The 14235-nt window shown below is 35.5% G+C and overlaps 1 protein-coding gene across 5 annotated transcripts in view; it reads left to right on the forward strand.

Annotated features, from left to right (window-relative positions):
- BEND2 (BEN domain containing 2) overlaps positions 1-14235 on the forward strand; it is a 96299-nt gene that overhangs the window by 65862 nt on the left and 16202 nt on the right. For 3 of the 5 annotated variants that reach the window (XM_077144923.1, XM_077144925.1, XM_077144926.1), the window contains 4 exons: positions 465-590; positions 2707-2832; positions 4028-4138; positions 12883-13083. In XM_077144923.1, coding sequence (XP_077001038.1) covers positions 465-590; positions 2707-2832; positions 4028-4138; positions 12883-13083 — 564 coding nt within the window. The remainder of the gene's footprint in view (positions 1-464; positions 591-2706; positions 2833-4027; positions 4139-12882; positions 13084-14235) is intronic. The other 2 variants (XM_077144924.1, XM_077144927.1) reach the window with 2 other exon arrangements.

Consider the following 14235-nt stretch of genomic DNA (forward strand, 5'->3'; position numbering starts at 1 on the left):
TTAAAGCTGGTATAGACATTCATGTACAAGTATTTATTCAAATGTAAGTTTCCATTCTTCAGAACTGATGCCCAGCATTACAGTTGCTGGGTTGTTGCTGGTAATCGCATATTTAGTTCTATGAGAAAATGCTGAAGTGTTTTCCAGAGTGACTGTACCACTTTATACCTCCACCAAGAATAACGAATGATCTAATTTCTTTGCATCCTTACTTCTGCTCTTTCCATAGTTTTTTCTTCCTTCCTGATGTTCCAAGATTCCTTCTTTTATTATATCCTTTGTGTTTTAAGATCTTCCTTTAACCATCCTTTAAGGGTAAATCAGCTAGAGACAAAAACTTTTAGTTTTCCTTTGTCCTATGATGTCTTTATTTTTACTTCATTCTGGAAGAATAGTTTCTCGGATTTAGAATACGCAGTTGAGAGTTCATTACTTACAGCACTTGAAAAATGTTTTCCTTATAGAAATGTTGGACAAAGTAGAAAATAGCCTGGAAGAACACCCTGAGGAAATCAGTTACCTGCCTTTATTGGGAAGTGGCAATGGCCAAGATCTTTCCTCCTCAGCTTTCTGCGTCCTTCCCAGTTCTGGTGAGTTTGCAATGATACGTAGTGCTATTTAGTCTAGATTCAGCAATACTGTCAATGTGGGCAAGTGGTAGCTTTTTCTAATTAAAATTTAATTCATTAAAAAGTAAAGGTTTTATTCTGACCACATTTTAGATTCAAATGCTTGCATTTATAATAAATAATGCAGAGAGATCCCATGTACCCATTATTCATCTTCCCATAATGGTAACATATCATAAAACTATAGTAAAATGTCATAATTTCTGTGGCTGACAGGAAAAGGCATAATCTAGTATTAAGGATTAGTATCCAGTTCTACAGCCTAAGACTCCATACAAGAGTGTAAGTTCAAGCTCTTAATGAACATGTAGCCATAGGCAAGTCACAAAAGGGCTTCATGCCACTATTCCCCCATTTCTAGAATAGAAATAAAAATACTCTGCCTCACAGGTTTGTTGTGAGGAAAACAATAGCATAATTGAGAAAGTGCTTTGAAAACTAAAAAACTATACAAATAGAAGATATTATTTATTTATATGGGTGATAAAATTTTTGAGGGTAGAAAAGTTATCCCACTTTTAAAATCAGTAGCCACCTGTCACCTGTTATCCTTTTATTATAAAGGGAAATATTGGGGCACTAAGTACCTTTCTTGGTCAAGTTTTGAACAAAAATGTATCTGTGTGCTACCCTCCTTATGTTGTTGTTTTTTTAAGAATACTCTGCATTTTGAAAGAACATTGCTATAGAAGCCTTTACACCAAAATCTGAAAAGCTGAAATATTGTTGTTCAATGATACATGCTTGAAACAACCTGTCCATTGTAATAACCAAGTTTCATCTTATCATAAAAAAATAACTTACCATCAGTAACGTGGAAGATGAAGTATTTGTAAGTGGCTTGTGTTTATGGGTTACAGCGTGGAAGTTTTATTGACATAAAGCATGATGAAAATGATGCATTTGAAAGAGCTGTAGAAATAATGCAAAACTTTGGGTTCATAAGAATCTACTTGTGTTTTAAAAGTTTTTAATTCTGTAGAACCACAATTATGGAAAACTCAGTAATGCTGCTAATGATATTTGTAAATTACACATTTACTGTTGTGTGGTATTTTTATATGTACTGGAGAGAGGTAGTAGAGGCTTTAGAATACAAAAAGGAAATCTTCCAAATAGCCTAGGGTATGGTAAGATGTAAAGCATCAGTAGAAAAAGCTGTAATATATTACATTCCTGATGTAATTTTGCTGCCATGATATGTTATCAATAGCTCAATGATAATAATGAATAAAGACTACCACAAAAAATGTCATAACCAGGATACTGACATTGATCCAATCTACAGATCTTATTGAGATGTCTCCAGTTTTATATGTGGGGTATGTTTGTGTATTTAATCTATACAATTTTATGACATGATTAGGTGTGTATATCCTCCACCTCAGTCAAGATTGAGAACATTTCTGTCCCCACAATGATCCTACTTGTTAGGATTTTTAAAGCAAATCGTTCTTTATCCCCTTATCTCCTACTCCCACCTCTACTGCTTACTTTGTTGTTGCCCCGGTAACAATAGTGCGTTCTCCCTCTTTATTATTTTGCCATTTCAAGAATGTTACATGGGTGTACTGTTATTGTTTTTATCCTTTTTGGACTGGCATTTTTCATTCAACCAGGGAATCTTCAGTAATTCCTTGGAGATTCTTCCAAAGTTTTTTTGTATCAGTATTTCCTTTCATTTTATTGCTGAGTAGATTTCCATGGTATGAAAATTCTGCCATTTGTTTATCATCACCCATTGAAGTTCATCTGGGTTGTTTCCTATTTTTGACTCTTACAACTAAGGCCACTATGAACACTCATATACAGGTTTTTGAGTGAACCTAAGTCTTCATTTCTCTAAAATGAATGTCCAAGTGCAATTTCTGCGTCGTTTAGTAATTGCATCTTGAATTTTATAAGAAACTGCTAAAGTGTTGTCCATTCTGTAAGGGTAAATGAGCTAGTGACAAATACTTTATTTGTATAATTATATCTTTATTTTCACTTCATTCATGAAGAATAGTTCCCCTGGATTTAGAATGCATAGTTGGAGTTCTTTTCTTATAGTACTTGAAAAATATTTTCCTTTTAGAAATGTTGGTCAGAGCTCAAACCAGCCTGGAAAGCAGCCCTGCGGGAAATAATGACCCATTTTTACTGGGAAATGGCAGTGGCCAAGATCCTTTGTCATCATCTCTCTACATCCTTCCAAGTTTTGGTGAGTTTGAAATAATATATAATACTATAGCCCTTTTCGATCTTCACTTATCAGCATCCTTGATGTGAGCCAGTTTGATAGGTTTTTCTAATTAAAAAATTAGTTTTAATTAAGTAAACATTTTAGTTTGAAAATTTTTAGCTGCACACAAAGTTGTGGTAAGTAACACAGAGAGATCCAATGTGTGCTTTACCCAGTTTTTCTGATGATGACATCTTGGGAAACTTGAGTAAAATATCACAAAGAGGATATTGACATTGATACAATTCACAGATCTTAAGGTGATGTCCCCAGTTTTACTTGTATTAATTTTTTGGGGTATATGTTTGTGAGTGTATATATGTGTGAATTTAGTTCTGTGCAATTTTATGACATGATTAGGTTTGTATAACCACCATCACTACAGTCAAGACACATTTTTTAGATCGACCTTTAAAAACCACACCCACCTTTCTCCCCTTTCCCACCCACTCCCATTACGTACTTTGTCGTTGCTTCTGGTAACTACTAATCTCCTTTCCCTTTTTATAATTTTACCATTTCAAGAATGTTTTATATATATATATATATATATATATATATATATTCATATAATGAATAGCTTTTTGGGATTGGCTCTTTTCACTCATCACAGTCCCTCGAAGACTTACACAATTTGTTGCTTGCATTAGTAGTTTCTCCCTTTTTTCACTGCTGAGTGCTATGCCATGGTATAGTGGACTTACCACCTTTTCTTTATCTGTTCACCTGCTGAAGTTCATATCGGTTGTTTCCTGTTTTTGGCTCTTATAAGTAAAGCTATGAACATTCGTGTACATGTTTTTGTGCACCATTTTACGCCCTTTTAACCCTGGCAATGTACAAATGATCTAGTTCCTCCGCATGCATGTTTCTGCTCTTTCTATTGTTCTTTCTTTCTTCCTGGTGCACCAAGATTACCTCTTTTATCATATCTTTTCTGTTTAAAGATCTTCCTTTAGCCATTCTGCAAGGGTAGGTTGGCTAGTGATAAATACTTTTAGTTTTTCCTTCATCTGAGAATGTCTTTATTTCCCCTTTATTCCTGAAAGACAGTTTCTACTGACATCAAAATGGCAATTTAGATTTCTTGTCTTTCTGCACTTGAAAATATTTTACTTATTCACATTTATTTTTTATTTTTTTTTCTTTTTACTTCTTGACATTTTGTTCAAAGCAGAAGCCAGCTTGGAAACAAGTTCCAAAAGAGTGGATTACCCAGTTTTGTTGGAAAATGACAGTGATCCAAATACTACCTTGCCACCTCTTTTCCTCACGTCTAGTTTTGGTGAGTTTTAAATGATACAAATTACAAGTAGCACTATTTAATCTGTACATTAAGTAATATCAATAATATTTTTAATTCAAGTTAGTGTTAGCTTTTTTTAAATTAAACTTTTATTTTGAGATTATTTATGTATCATATGCAGGTGCCAGAATAATACAGAGAGGTCCCAAATGCCCTTTATGTAGTTTCTCCCACAATAGTAAAATCTCACAACCAGGATATTGATATTGATAGTATCCACAGATCTCATCGAAATATCCCCAGATTTACTTGTATTCATTTTTGTTTATATATATGTGTGTGGGTGGGTAGGTTTGTATTTAGTTCTTTGCGATTTTATGATGTGTAAATACAGATATTCACTAAGACAGTCATGATATGAACCACTGTATTACTTCCAGAATCTCTCTTGTTGCCTTTGTATAAGCACACTGTTCTAGTTTGCTAGCTGCCAGAATGCAACACACTAGAGACAGATTGGCTTTTAATAAAAGGGGATTTATTTCATTAGTTCTTCAGAGGAAAGGCAGCTAACGTTCATCTGAGGTTCTTTCTTACGTGGGAAGGCACAGGACGATCTCTGCTGGCCTTCTCTCTAGACCTCTGGGTTCCAACAACTTTCCCCAGGGTGATTCCTTTCTGCATCTGCAAAGGCCTGGCTGAGCTGCGAATGCTGAGATGAGGTATGCTGAGCTGCTTGGGCTGTGCTACGTTGCGCTGTCTCATTTAAGGACCAGCCAATTAAGTCAAACATCATTCATTGCAGCAGGCACGCCTCCTAGGTGACTGCAGATGTAATCAGTAACAGATGAGGTTCACGTACCTTTGGCTCATGTCCACAGCAACAGGACTAGGTGCCTTCACCTGGCCAAGTTGACAACTGAATCTAACTACCACACACACCCACCTCCTTGCAATCAGCCACCTTCCCAACCTCCTCCCTAACCCCTGCAACTACTACTCTGCTCTCTTCCTTCATAATTTTGTCATTTCAAGAATGTTATACAAATAAATTTATACTACATAAAATTTTGGGATTGGCTTTTTTTGTTCAGCCATAATTCCCTGTACATTCATCCACATTGTTGTATTTATCAGTTGTTCCTTCCTTTTTGCTGCGGAGAACTATTCCATGATACAGATACAGCATAATTTGTTTATCCATTCACCCATTGAATGCAATCTGGATTGTTTCCAACTTTGGGCAATTATGAATAAAGCTACTATATGCATTCATGAGCAGGTTTTTTGTGTAACCACAAGTTTTCATTTCTCTGTGATAAAATGGATTGTGTAGTAATTGCATGTTTAATACTCTAAGAACCTGCTAAGCTATTTCCACAGTGGCTGTACCATTTTACCTTCCCACCAGCAATGTATAAGTCATCCATTGTCTCTGGATCCTTGCCAGCATTTGGTGTTGTCAGTATTTTTTATTTTAGCCATTCTGATTGGTGTATAGTGGTATTTTAAGTTTTATATGCATTTGGCTAATAGATAATGATGTATATCTTTTCATGTGCTATTTGCCATTTCTATATCCTCTTCTGTGAAATATTTGTTCCTGGCTTCTCATAGAAATGATTCCTTTTTACTGTTGAATTTGGGACTTACTGAGATATCATAGAAACTAGTCTTTTCTTGAATGTGTGGTTTACAAATATTTTCTTTCTGTCTGCAGCTTGCCTTTTCATCCTTTCGTCAGGAGTTTTTGCCAAGTGAAAGTTTTAAATTTTGATGATATCCAGTTTTTCAACTTTTCCTCATATGGATAGTGCTTTTGGAGTTAAAACTAGGATTCTTTGCCTAGTCCTTAATATCAACGTTTTTTCTGCTATATATGTTTTTTCATCTTACATTTAAGTTCACGGTCCACTTGGAGTTAGTTTTTGTATAAAATTTAACAGCTGGGTCAGGTTAATTTTGTTTGTTTGTTTGGCCTGCAGATATCCAATTGCTCCAGCGCCATTTTTGAGTGACCATCTTTTCTCCACGAACTGCTTTTGCAGTTTTATGAAAAATGAGTTAGGCATATTTGTGTGTGTCTACTTCTGAGTCCTCTATTGTGTTCCATTGATTTATGTTTTTCTCCCTTCACCAAGCCACACTTTTAAAAAAAAATTATTGTAGCTCTATAATAAGCTTTAAATCAGGTATAGTGATTTTCCCCATTTTGTTCTTTAAAAAAATTATTTAGCTGTTCTAGGTTCCGTGCCATTTCATGTTAATTTTAGAATAACCTTGTCTATGTTTACAAAAACCTTGCTGCAATTTTGATAGGAATTGTGATAAACCTACGGATTATCTTGGAGAGAATTGACATCTTTAATATGCTGTCAATGAATCTTCTCATCTGTGAACATAATATGTCTTTCCATATATTATGTTCTTTGATTTCTATCATCAGCATTTTATAACTTAAAGTTTGCTAAGCTTGGGCAGTGCAGTGGTGACTCAGTGGCAGAATTCTTACCTACTGTGCCGGAGACCCAGGTTTGATTCTTGGAGCCTGCCCATGTAAAAAAAAATTTTTTAATTCTTATTGCTTATTCTAGGAATTTTTTGTTGGTTCCTTGGGATTTTCTACATAGCCACTTATATGATCTGCAAAATCCAATGTCTTTCTCTCTCTCTCTCATATTGTTCTGTAGTTTTCATTTTTTCTAATGTATCAGGGTAATTCTAGCCTCACAAAATGGATTTGAAAGCACTCCTTTCACTTCTGTTTTCTGTATTAGTATGTGAAAAATTGTCTTAATGCTTTAAATGTTTGGTAAAAATCTACTGTGAAAACATTTGGGGTTATGGATTTCCTATTTGGAAGTGTTTTCATTACAAATTCAATTTCTTTAATGCTTATAGTACTATTCAGATTATGTCATCTTGATTGAGCTTAGTAGGTATCAAATTTATGAGTAGAAAGTTGTTTTATGTATTTCTTATTATCCTTTGAATGGGTGCTGGATCTGTAGTGGTATATCCCCTGTATCATTTGTTATATTGCTGCTTTGTGTCATTTCTTTTTATTTTTGTAAGTCTTTTTAGAGATTTATCAGTGCTATTGATCTTTTTGATTTTTGCTTCATTGATTGTTTTCTTATTTTCAGTTTCTTGATTTCTGCTCTTTATTATTGCATTCTTTCTGCTTTCTTTGGGTTTATTTTTCTTTTCCCAGCTTTTGATATGGGACTTCAGATTACTGATTTGAGACCTTTCTTCTTGTCTCATGTAAGCATTTTAGTGCTATAAATTTCATTCTCAGTACTGTTTAATTGTATCCCATATATTTTTATATTCTGTGTTTTTTCATTTAATCCTCTAAATTTTAAGAGTTTTCTTGGAAATTTCCTCTTTGATACATGAATTATTTAGGGGTGTGTTGTTTAATTTCCAAGTGCTTAGAAATTTTCCTCTTGGCTTTTTATTATTGATTTATAGTTTGATTCCATTATGGCCAGGGAATATGCTCTGTATGATTTTGGTTATTTTACATTTTTTGAGGCTTGTTCTCTGGCCCAAGATACAATGGTCTGTCTTGGTGAATGTTCCATAGACATTTGAAAAAAAAAGGATAGTCTGTTTTTATTGGCTGGAATGTTCTATGAATGTCAGTGAAAATCCTGTCGGTCAATTGTGTTGTTCAGATCGTCTATATCCTTGCTGATTTTCTGTTTGGTTTTTGTTCAGTTGCTGAGAAAGGGGTGTTGGGGTCTGTGTTTGTTTGAAAGGATGTATGGACCCTAGAAAAGCCATGTTTTAATCAAAATCCCATTTAGTAAAGGCAGAATAATCCCTATTCAATACTGTATGTAATTAGATCATCTCCCTGGAGATGTAACCAAATCAAGAGTGGTTGTTAAGCTGGATTAGGTGACAACATGTCTCCACCCATTTGGGTAGGTCTTGATTAGTTTACTGGAATCCTATAAAAGGAAACATTTTGGAGAAAGGGAGATTCAGAGAGAGCAGAGCAGAACGACATAGCCATGAGAAGCACAGTCCACCAGCCAGCGACCTTTGGAGATGAAGAAGGAAAATGCCTCCCGGGGAGCTTCATGAAACAGGAAGCCAGGAGAGAAAGCTAGCAGATGATGCCATGTTCACCATGTGCTCTTCCAGCCGAGACAAAAGCCTTGACTGTGTTCACCATGAGCCTTCTCACTTGAGAGAGAATCCCTCAACTTCATTGGCCTTCTTGAACCAAGGTATCTTTCCCTGGATGGATACCTTTGATTGGACATTTCTATAGACTTGCTTTAATTGGGACGTTTTCTCAGCCTTACAAACTGCAAACTTGTAATTTATTAAATTCCCTTTTTTTAAAGCCATTCTGTTTCTGGTATATTGCATTCTGGCAGCTAGCAAACTAGAACAGGGTCCTTAATTATAATTGTGGATTTATCTATTTCTTCTCTCAGCTCTTTCAGTTTTTGTTTCATATATTTTGAGACTCTGTCATTTGGTATGTACACATTGAATATCATTATGTCTTCCTGGGGGTTGATCCTTTATCATCACATAAGGTCCTTATTTGTCTCTGGTAACTTTTTTTGCTCTGAATTCTACTTTAGCTGATATCAATATACCCTCCCTGCTTTTTTTTTTTAAAACTTTTTTATTGTATGATATATATATACAAAGCAAAGAAAGAAAAAAGCAATAGTTTTCAAAGTTACAGGACAGATCCCAGAGTTTGTTATGGGCTGCTATACCATCATCTCAGATTTTTCCTTCTAGCTGCTCCAAAACATTAACCTGCTTTTTTTAAAGTAATGTTCATATGGCACATGTTTTTCCACACTTTTACTTTCAAGCTATTTATGTCATTGAATTTGTAGTGAGTTTCTTGTAAAAAATGTATAGTTAGGTCTTGTTTTTTTCTTTTCTTAATCCACTTTACCAATCACTGCCATTTTATGGGTATATTTAGGTCATTTACATTTAAAGTAATTATTGATTTGATATATGGCTTAAGTCTGCCATTTTATAATTTTTCTGTTTGATTCCCCCTTGTTCTTTTTTACTTGCCTTCCTTTGGGTTACTTAAGTATTTGTTGGTATTTCATCTTGATTTGTTTATAGTGTTTTTGATTATATTGCTTTGTGTAGTTTTCCAAGAGGTTGCTCTGGGTATTATTAAATACTTATGTGACTCACCACAGTCTACTGGTATCAACATTTTACCACTTAGACTGAAGTGTTGAACACTTACTTTCATTTAAGTACCTTTATCCTCCCCACTTTTAAATATCATTGTCTTAGGTATCAGATGGTGTTTTAGTTGTTTTCAGTCATCATGTATGATTTGGAAAACTCATGGTAGTATTGCATTTACTCCCATTTCTGCTCTTTTTTTGTTCTTCTTTTTTATTGCTAAATCATATTCATGGTATGGATGTATCACAGTTGGTTTAACTATTCACCTGTTGAAGGATATCTGGGTTGTTTCCAGTTTTTGACTATTACAGGTAAAGCTGCTGTGAATACTCATATATAGGGTTTTGTGTGAATATAATTTTTCATTTCTCTGGAATAAATGCCCAAGAGTGCAATTGCTGGGTCCTTTCGTAATACATGATTAGTTTTATAAGAAACTGCCAAGCTTTTTATGTACCCTTTTGCATTACCACCAACAGTGTACTTGCAATCCAGTTTCTGTATATGCACATTTTTGCTCTTTCCATTGTCCTTTCTTCCTTCCTGATGCTCCAAGATTCATTCTTTCATCATATTCTTTCTATTTGAAGTTTTTTTTTTTTTTTAACCTATTCTTTAAGAGTAAGTCTGCTGGGGACACATTCTGTCAGTTTTCTTTTTTTCTGAGAATGTCTTTATTTCCCTTTCATACCTGATGGATAGTTTTGCTGAATAGAATTTGCAATTTAGAGTTATGTTCTTTCAGTACTTTTACCTATAGAAATCTTGGTAAAAGCACAAACAAGCCTGGAATACAGGTCTGAGACAATGAATTACCCAACTTTAATGGAAAATAACAGTAGCCAAAGTTCTTCCTCATCATCTCTCTCCATCCCTCCCAGTTCTGGTGAGTTTGAAATGATTCATATTACAGGTAGCACTATTTAACCTATATTCATCACCATCCTTGATGCAAGGTCATGGGAGCTTTTCCTTCCTTTTTTTTTTTTTTTTCTGCATGGGCATGCACCAGGAATCAAACCCGGCTCTCTGGCATGGCAGGCGAGAACTCTGCCTGCTGAGCCACCATGGTCCACCTTTGTTTTGTATTTTGAGAGCTGGTTTTAGGTGATATTAATAATAATGATTGATATTTATTGAGTGCTTATTGTGCGCAAGGCACCATGTTAATCAACTGGCATGCCTCGTCTCCATTAATGTTCATAATTAACCCTGATATTGGTACTTTTATTATTCCCATCCTATAAATAATGAGACTGAAACTTAGAGAGCTTGAGTCAAGTATGCTGTCCCAAGACACAGATCTGGAGAGTGTGGCAGTTAGAGAAAACTCTAACCCAGTTTTCTCTGCCTTCAGAGCTCGTGTTTCTCAACAGTGTCTGCCAGTCTACACTGACAAGATGGAGACTTTAGCCTCTTTGGCCTCTTACATGGCAAGCCTTCCTAGTCTTTTATAGTCCCTTTGTCTCTCTACTTATAAGCAGCTAACCTCTTATTATTAAGATCATAGTGCTTGGGTCAGCAAACTTTTTGTAAAGGGGTAGATAGTAACTGTTTTACGCTTTATGTCCTTATGTTCTCCATCACAATTATGCAGCCCTGCTGTTGTATCATGAAAGCAGCACAGACAGTGTGTAAATTAATGAGCATGGCTGTGTTCCAGTAAAACTTTATTCACCAAAACAGGTGGCAGGATTGGCCTGTGGACTGTGGTTTGGCTACTCCTGTCCTAGAGGAGAGCATTTTCTTTTATTTTGTTGCGTAAATGAGGAGAAACCTCAAAAATTGTGTTCTTTGTACCAAAATAGACACTATGGTACACTGTTGTTAGAAGTGTAAATTGGTGCAGTCTTTCTGATGGGCAGTTTGTAACAAAAGCCATAAAAACATTTGTGCCATTTGACTCAGTGATCACACTTGTAGGAATTTATCCAAAGGAATGATAAGAAGAAAAATATTTGCATTAACATTTTGGTATAATAATGTTCTTTACAGGGTTATGAAAAATTGGAAACAATCAAATAAGGAAAAATAGGGAGCTAGTTTAAGTGATTTCTGGCATAGCCACAGCACGTGAGGTAGTACAGCATAATGGTCAAGAGCATGGGCTCTCAAGTCAGGCTGCCTGGGTTCATATCCCAGCTCTTTAACCATGTGACTATCTAACCTAAATAGCAGTTTCTTCAGCTGTGAAGTGAGAAAAATAATAGTCCCTACTTCATAGAGTCCTTGTGAGGCTCAAAGGGGATAATGCATTTAAAGCTCTTAACACAAAGCCTGGTACAATTGTCACCTATCAGGAAAATCATGATGACAGTGATGCAGACTGAAAAAGAGAAAACATAAATGTTCCATATGTAATGTTAACTGAAAAAGCAAGACTCACACTCTCTATAGTATGATCTCAGTTTTGAGTTTAAAATTTTTGATAGAAAAAAGGACAGAAAACTGTTCTAGTTTGCCAGAACTGCTATGACAAATGCCACACAATGGGTTGGCTTAAGCAATACGAATTTATTGGCTTATGGTTTTACAGGACAGAAATCCTGAATTAAGGTATTGGCAAAGCCATGCTTTCTCTCAGAGCCTGTAGCGTTTTGGTGCTGCTGGCTTGCTGCATGCCGTCTTTGGGATTCCTTGACTTATATGTCTGCCTCCGTCACATGGCAATGTTCTTGGTCTGTCTTTCTCTGACTTCTGGCTTCTCTCTGTGGCTTTCTCTCAGTGCATCTGAATTTCCTCTCTATTTTATAAGGCCTCTAGTAATATGGACTAAAACCCACCCTCATTCAATTTGGCCACACCTTAACTAATAATGACATCGTCAAAAGGTTCTATTTACAAATGGATTCACATCTACAGGTATGTTGACTAAGAGTTAGAACTTTTTTGTTTGGTTACATGATTCAGTCTACCACAAAGACATTAGCAGAAGATTAATGGTTCATAGCACTTGGTTTATAAACAGATGGGCTCAGATTTTAAAACTGGCTCTGTAATTAGTTGTGTGACTTTGTTCTAAAAACCTAAATTCTCTGCACCTCAGTTTCCTCATTTGCTAAGTGGGAATAATGATATAGTTGTTGGGATAATGAAACTGAACTAGTGGTAAAATAATTTAGCATAGGGCCTGATATATATACTGGATACTCAAATGCTAGCCATTTTTAAAATGCCTTAATTATATCTACTCACACTTTCCAAATTGTCTGCAAGAAACATATACTCACTTGGTAATAGAGCTCTAAGTGTACCCATAGAGTATAAAAGGGAGCATTGGGATCTCAGAGCAGTATGTTTTGCTGTGTACCTGCAACCTGAGAATTAAATTTGTCTAAGACAAGCAGACTAGTTCAAGTGTACAGCAAGTTCAAGACCAGCAAAGGTGAGGAATGTTGATAGTTGGGCAGATGGCATCAAAGAGATCTATTTACAGAGAAGGGAGAGATAAGAGTAGAAAAAAAATACACACAAGTGTCTAGACACTTGCAAATTAGAAATTGCTTAATTTAATTCTCTTGTATACTTTTATGATAGCTTTATATGACAAAAACAAGGATTTTAATTTTTCCTTGTATTTTTGAAAGGATATCTAGGCGACCCAAAGAGAAATGTCAAGATACTCAACACTCACTTGGCTATAGCACAAAAGAAGGCCATACCTAAGCATGCAGCCTGCTATTTGGTTCGTATTTTGTTCTCTGAGGAAATCCTGATTTGCAGTTCTGTGGGTGTCAATTCCCAAGGCCGCCAACCCTTAGATCCAAACAAAATGGCTGCAATAAGAGGTATGGAAAGTCATTATAAAATCTTGCTGTATTATCGCTTGGTCATATGATGAATGTTAGCATATTAGCAGTTGAAGACATAATGATAAAATCTGTATAAATCTTAGAACTGTTCATTTTTTCACCTGTCTGACCGTGACTTTACAATTTAATTATATGTAATAGGAGACAATTTCTAAAGACTAAAACCTGTCCATAGATGGACAGCTGCTTATGGTTAGTACTGAGTCAATTCTTTTTTTTTTTTAAACTTTTTTATTAATTAAAAAAAATAAACAAAACACTAAGATATCATTCCATTCTACATATACAATCAGTAATTCTTAATATCATCACATAGTTGCATATTCATCATTTCTTAAGAACATTTGCATCGATTTAGAAAAAGAAATAAAAAGACAACAGAAAAAGAAATAAAACGACAACAGAGAAAAAAAAAGACTATACATACCATATCCCTTACCCCTTGCTTCCGTTTACCACCAGCATTTCAAACTAAATTTATTTTAACATTTGTTCCCCCTATTATTTATTTTTATTCCATATGTTCTACTCTTCTGTTGATATAGTAGCTAAAAGGAGCATCAGACACAAGGTTTTCACATTCACAGAGTCTCATTGTGAAAGCTATATCATTGTTCAATCATCATCAAGAAACATGGCTACTGGAACACAGCTCTACATTTTCAGGCAGTTCCCTCCAGCCTCTCTGCTACATCTTGAACAGTAAGGTGATATCTACTTAATGCATAAGAATAACCTCCAGGATAACCTCTCGACTCTGTTTAGAATCTCTCAGCCATTGACACTTAGTCTCATTCCACTCTTCCCCCTTTGGTCAAGAAGGTTCTCTCAATCCCTTGATGTTAATTCTCAGCTCATTCTAGGGTTTTTCTCAGTCCCTTGATTCTGAGTCTCAGCTCATTCCAGGATCTCTGTTCCACGTTGTCAGGAAGGTCCACATCCCTGGGAGTCATGTCCCACGCAGAGAGGGGGAGGGTGGTGAGACTGGTCATCATGTTGGCTGGAGAGAGAGGCCACATCTGAGCAACAAAAGAGGCTCTCTTGGGGGTAACTCTTAGGCCTAAATTTTAAGTAGACTTGACCTATCCTTTGTGGGGTTAAGTTTCATATGAACAAACCCCAAGACTG

The sequence above is a fragment of the Tamandua tetradactyla genome, chromosome X, assembly GCF_023851605.1.
Source record: "Tamandua tetradactyla isolate mTamTet1 chromosome X, mTamTet1.pri, whole genome shotgun sequence".
In the NCBI taxonomy this organism is placed as follows: Eukaryota; Metazoa; Chordata; class Mammalia; order Pilosa; family Myrmecophagidae; genus Tamandua; species Tamandua tetradactyla.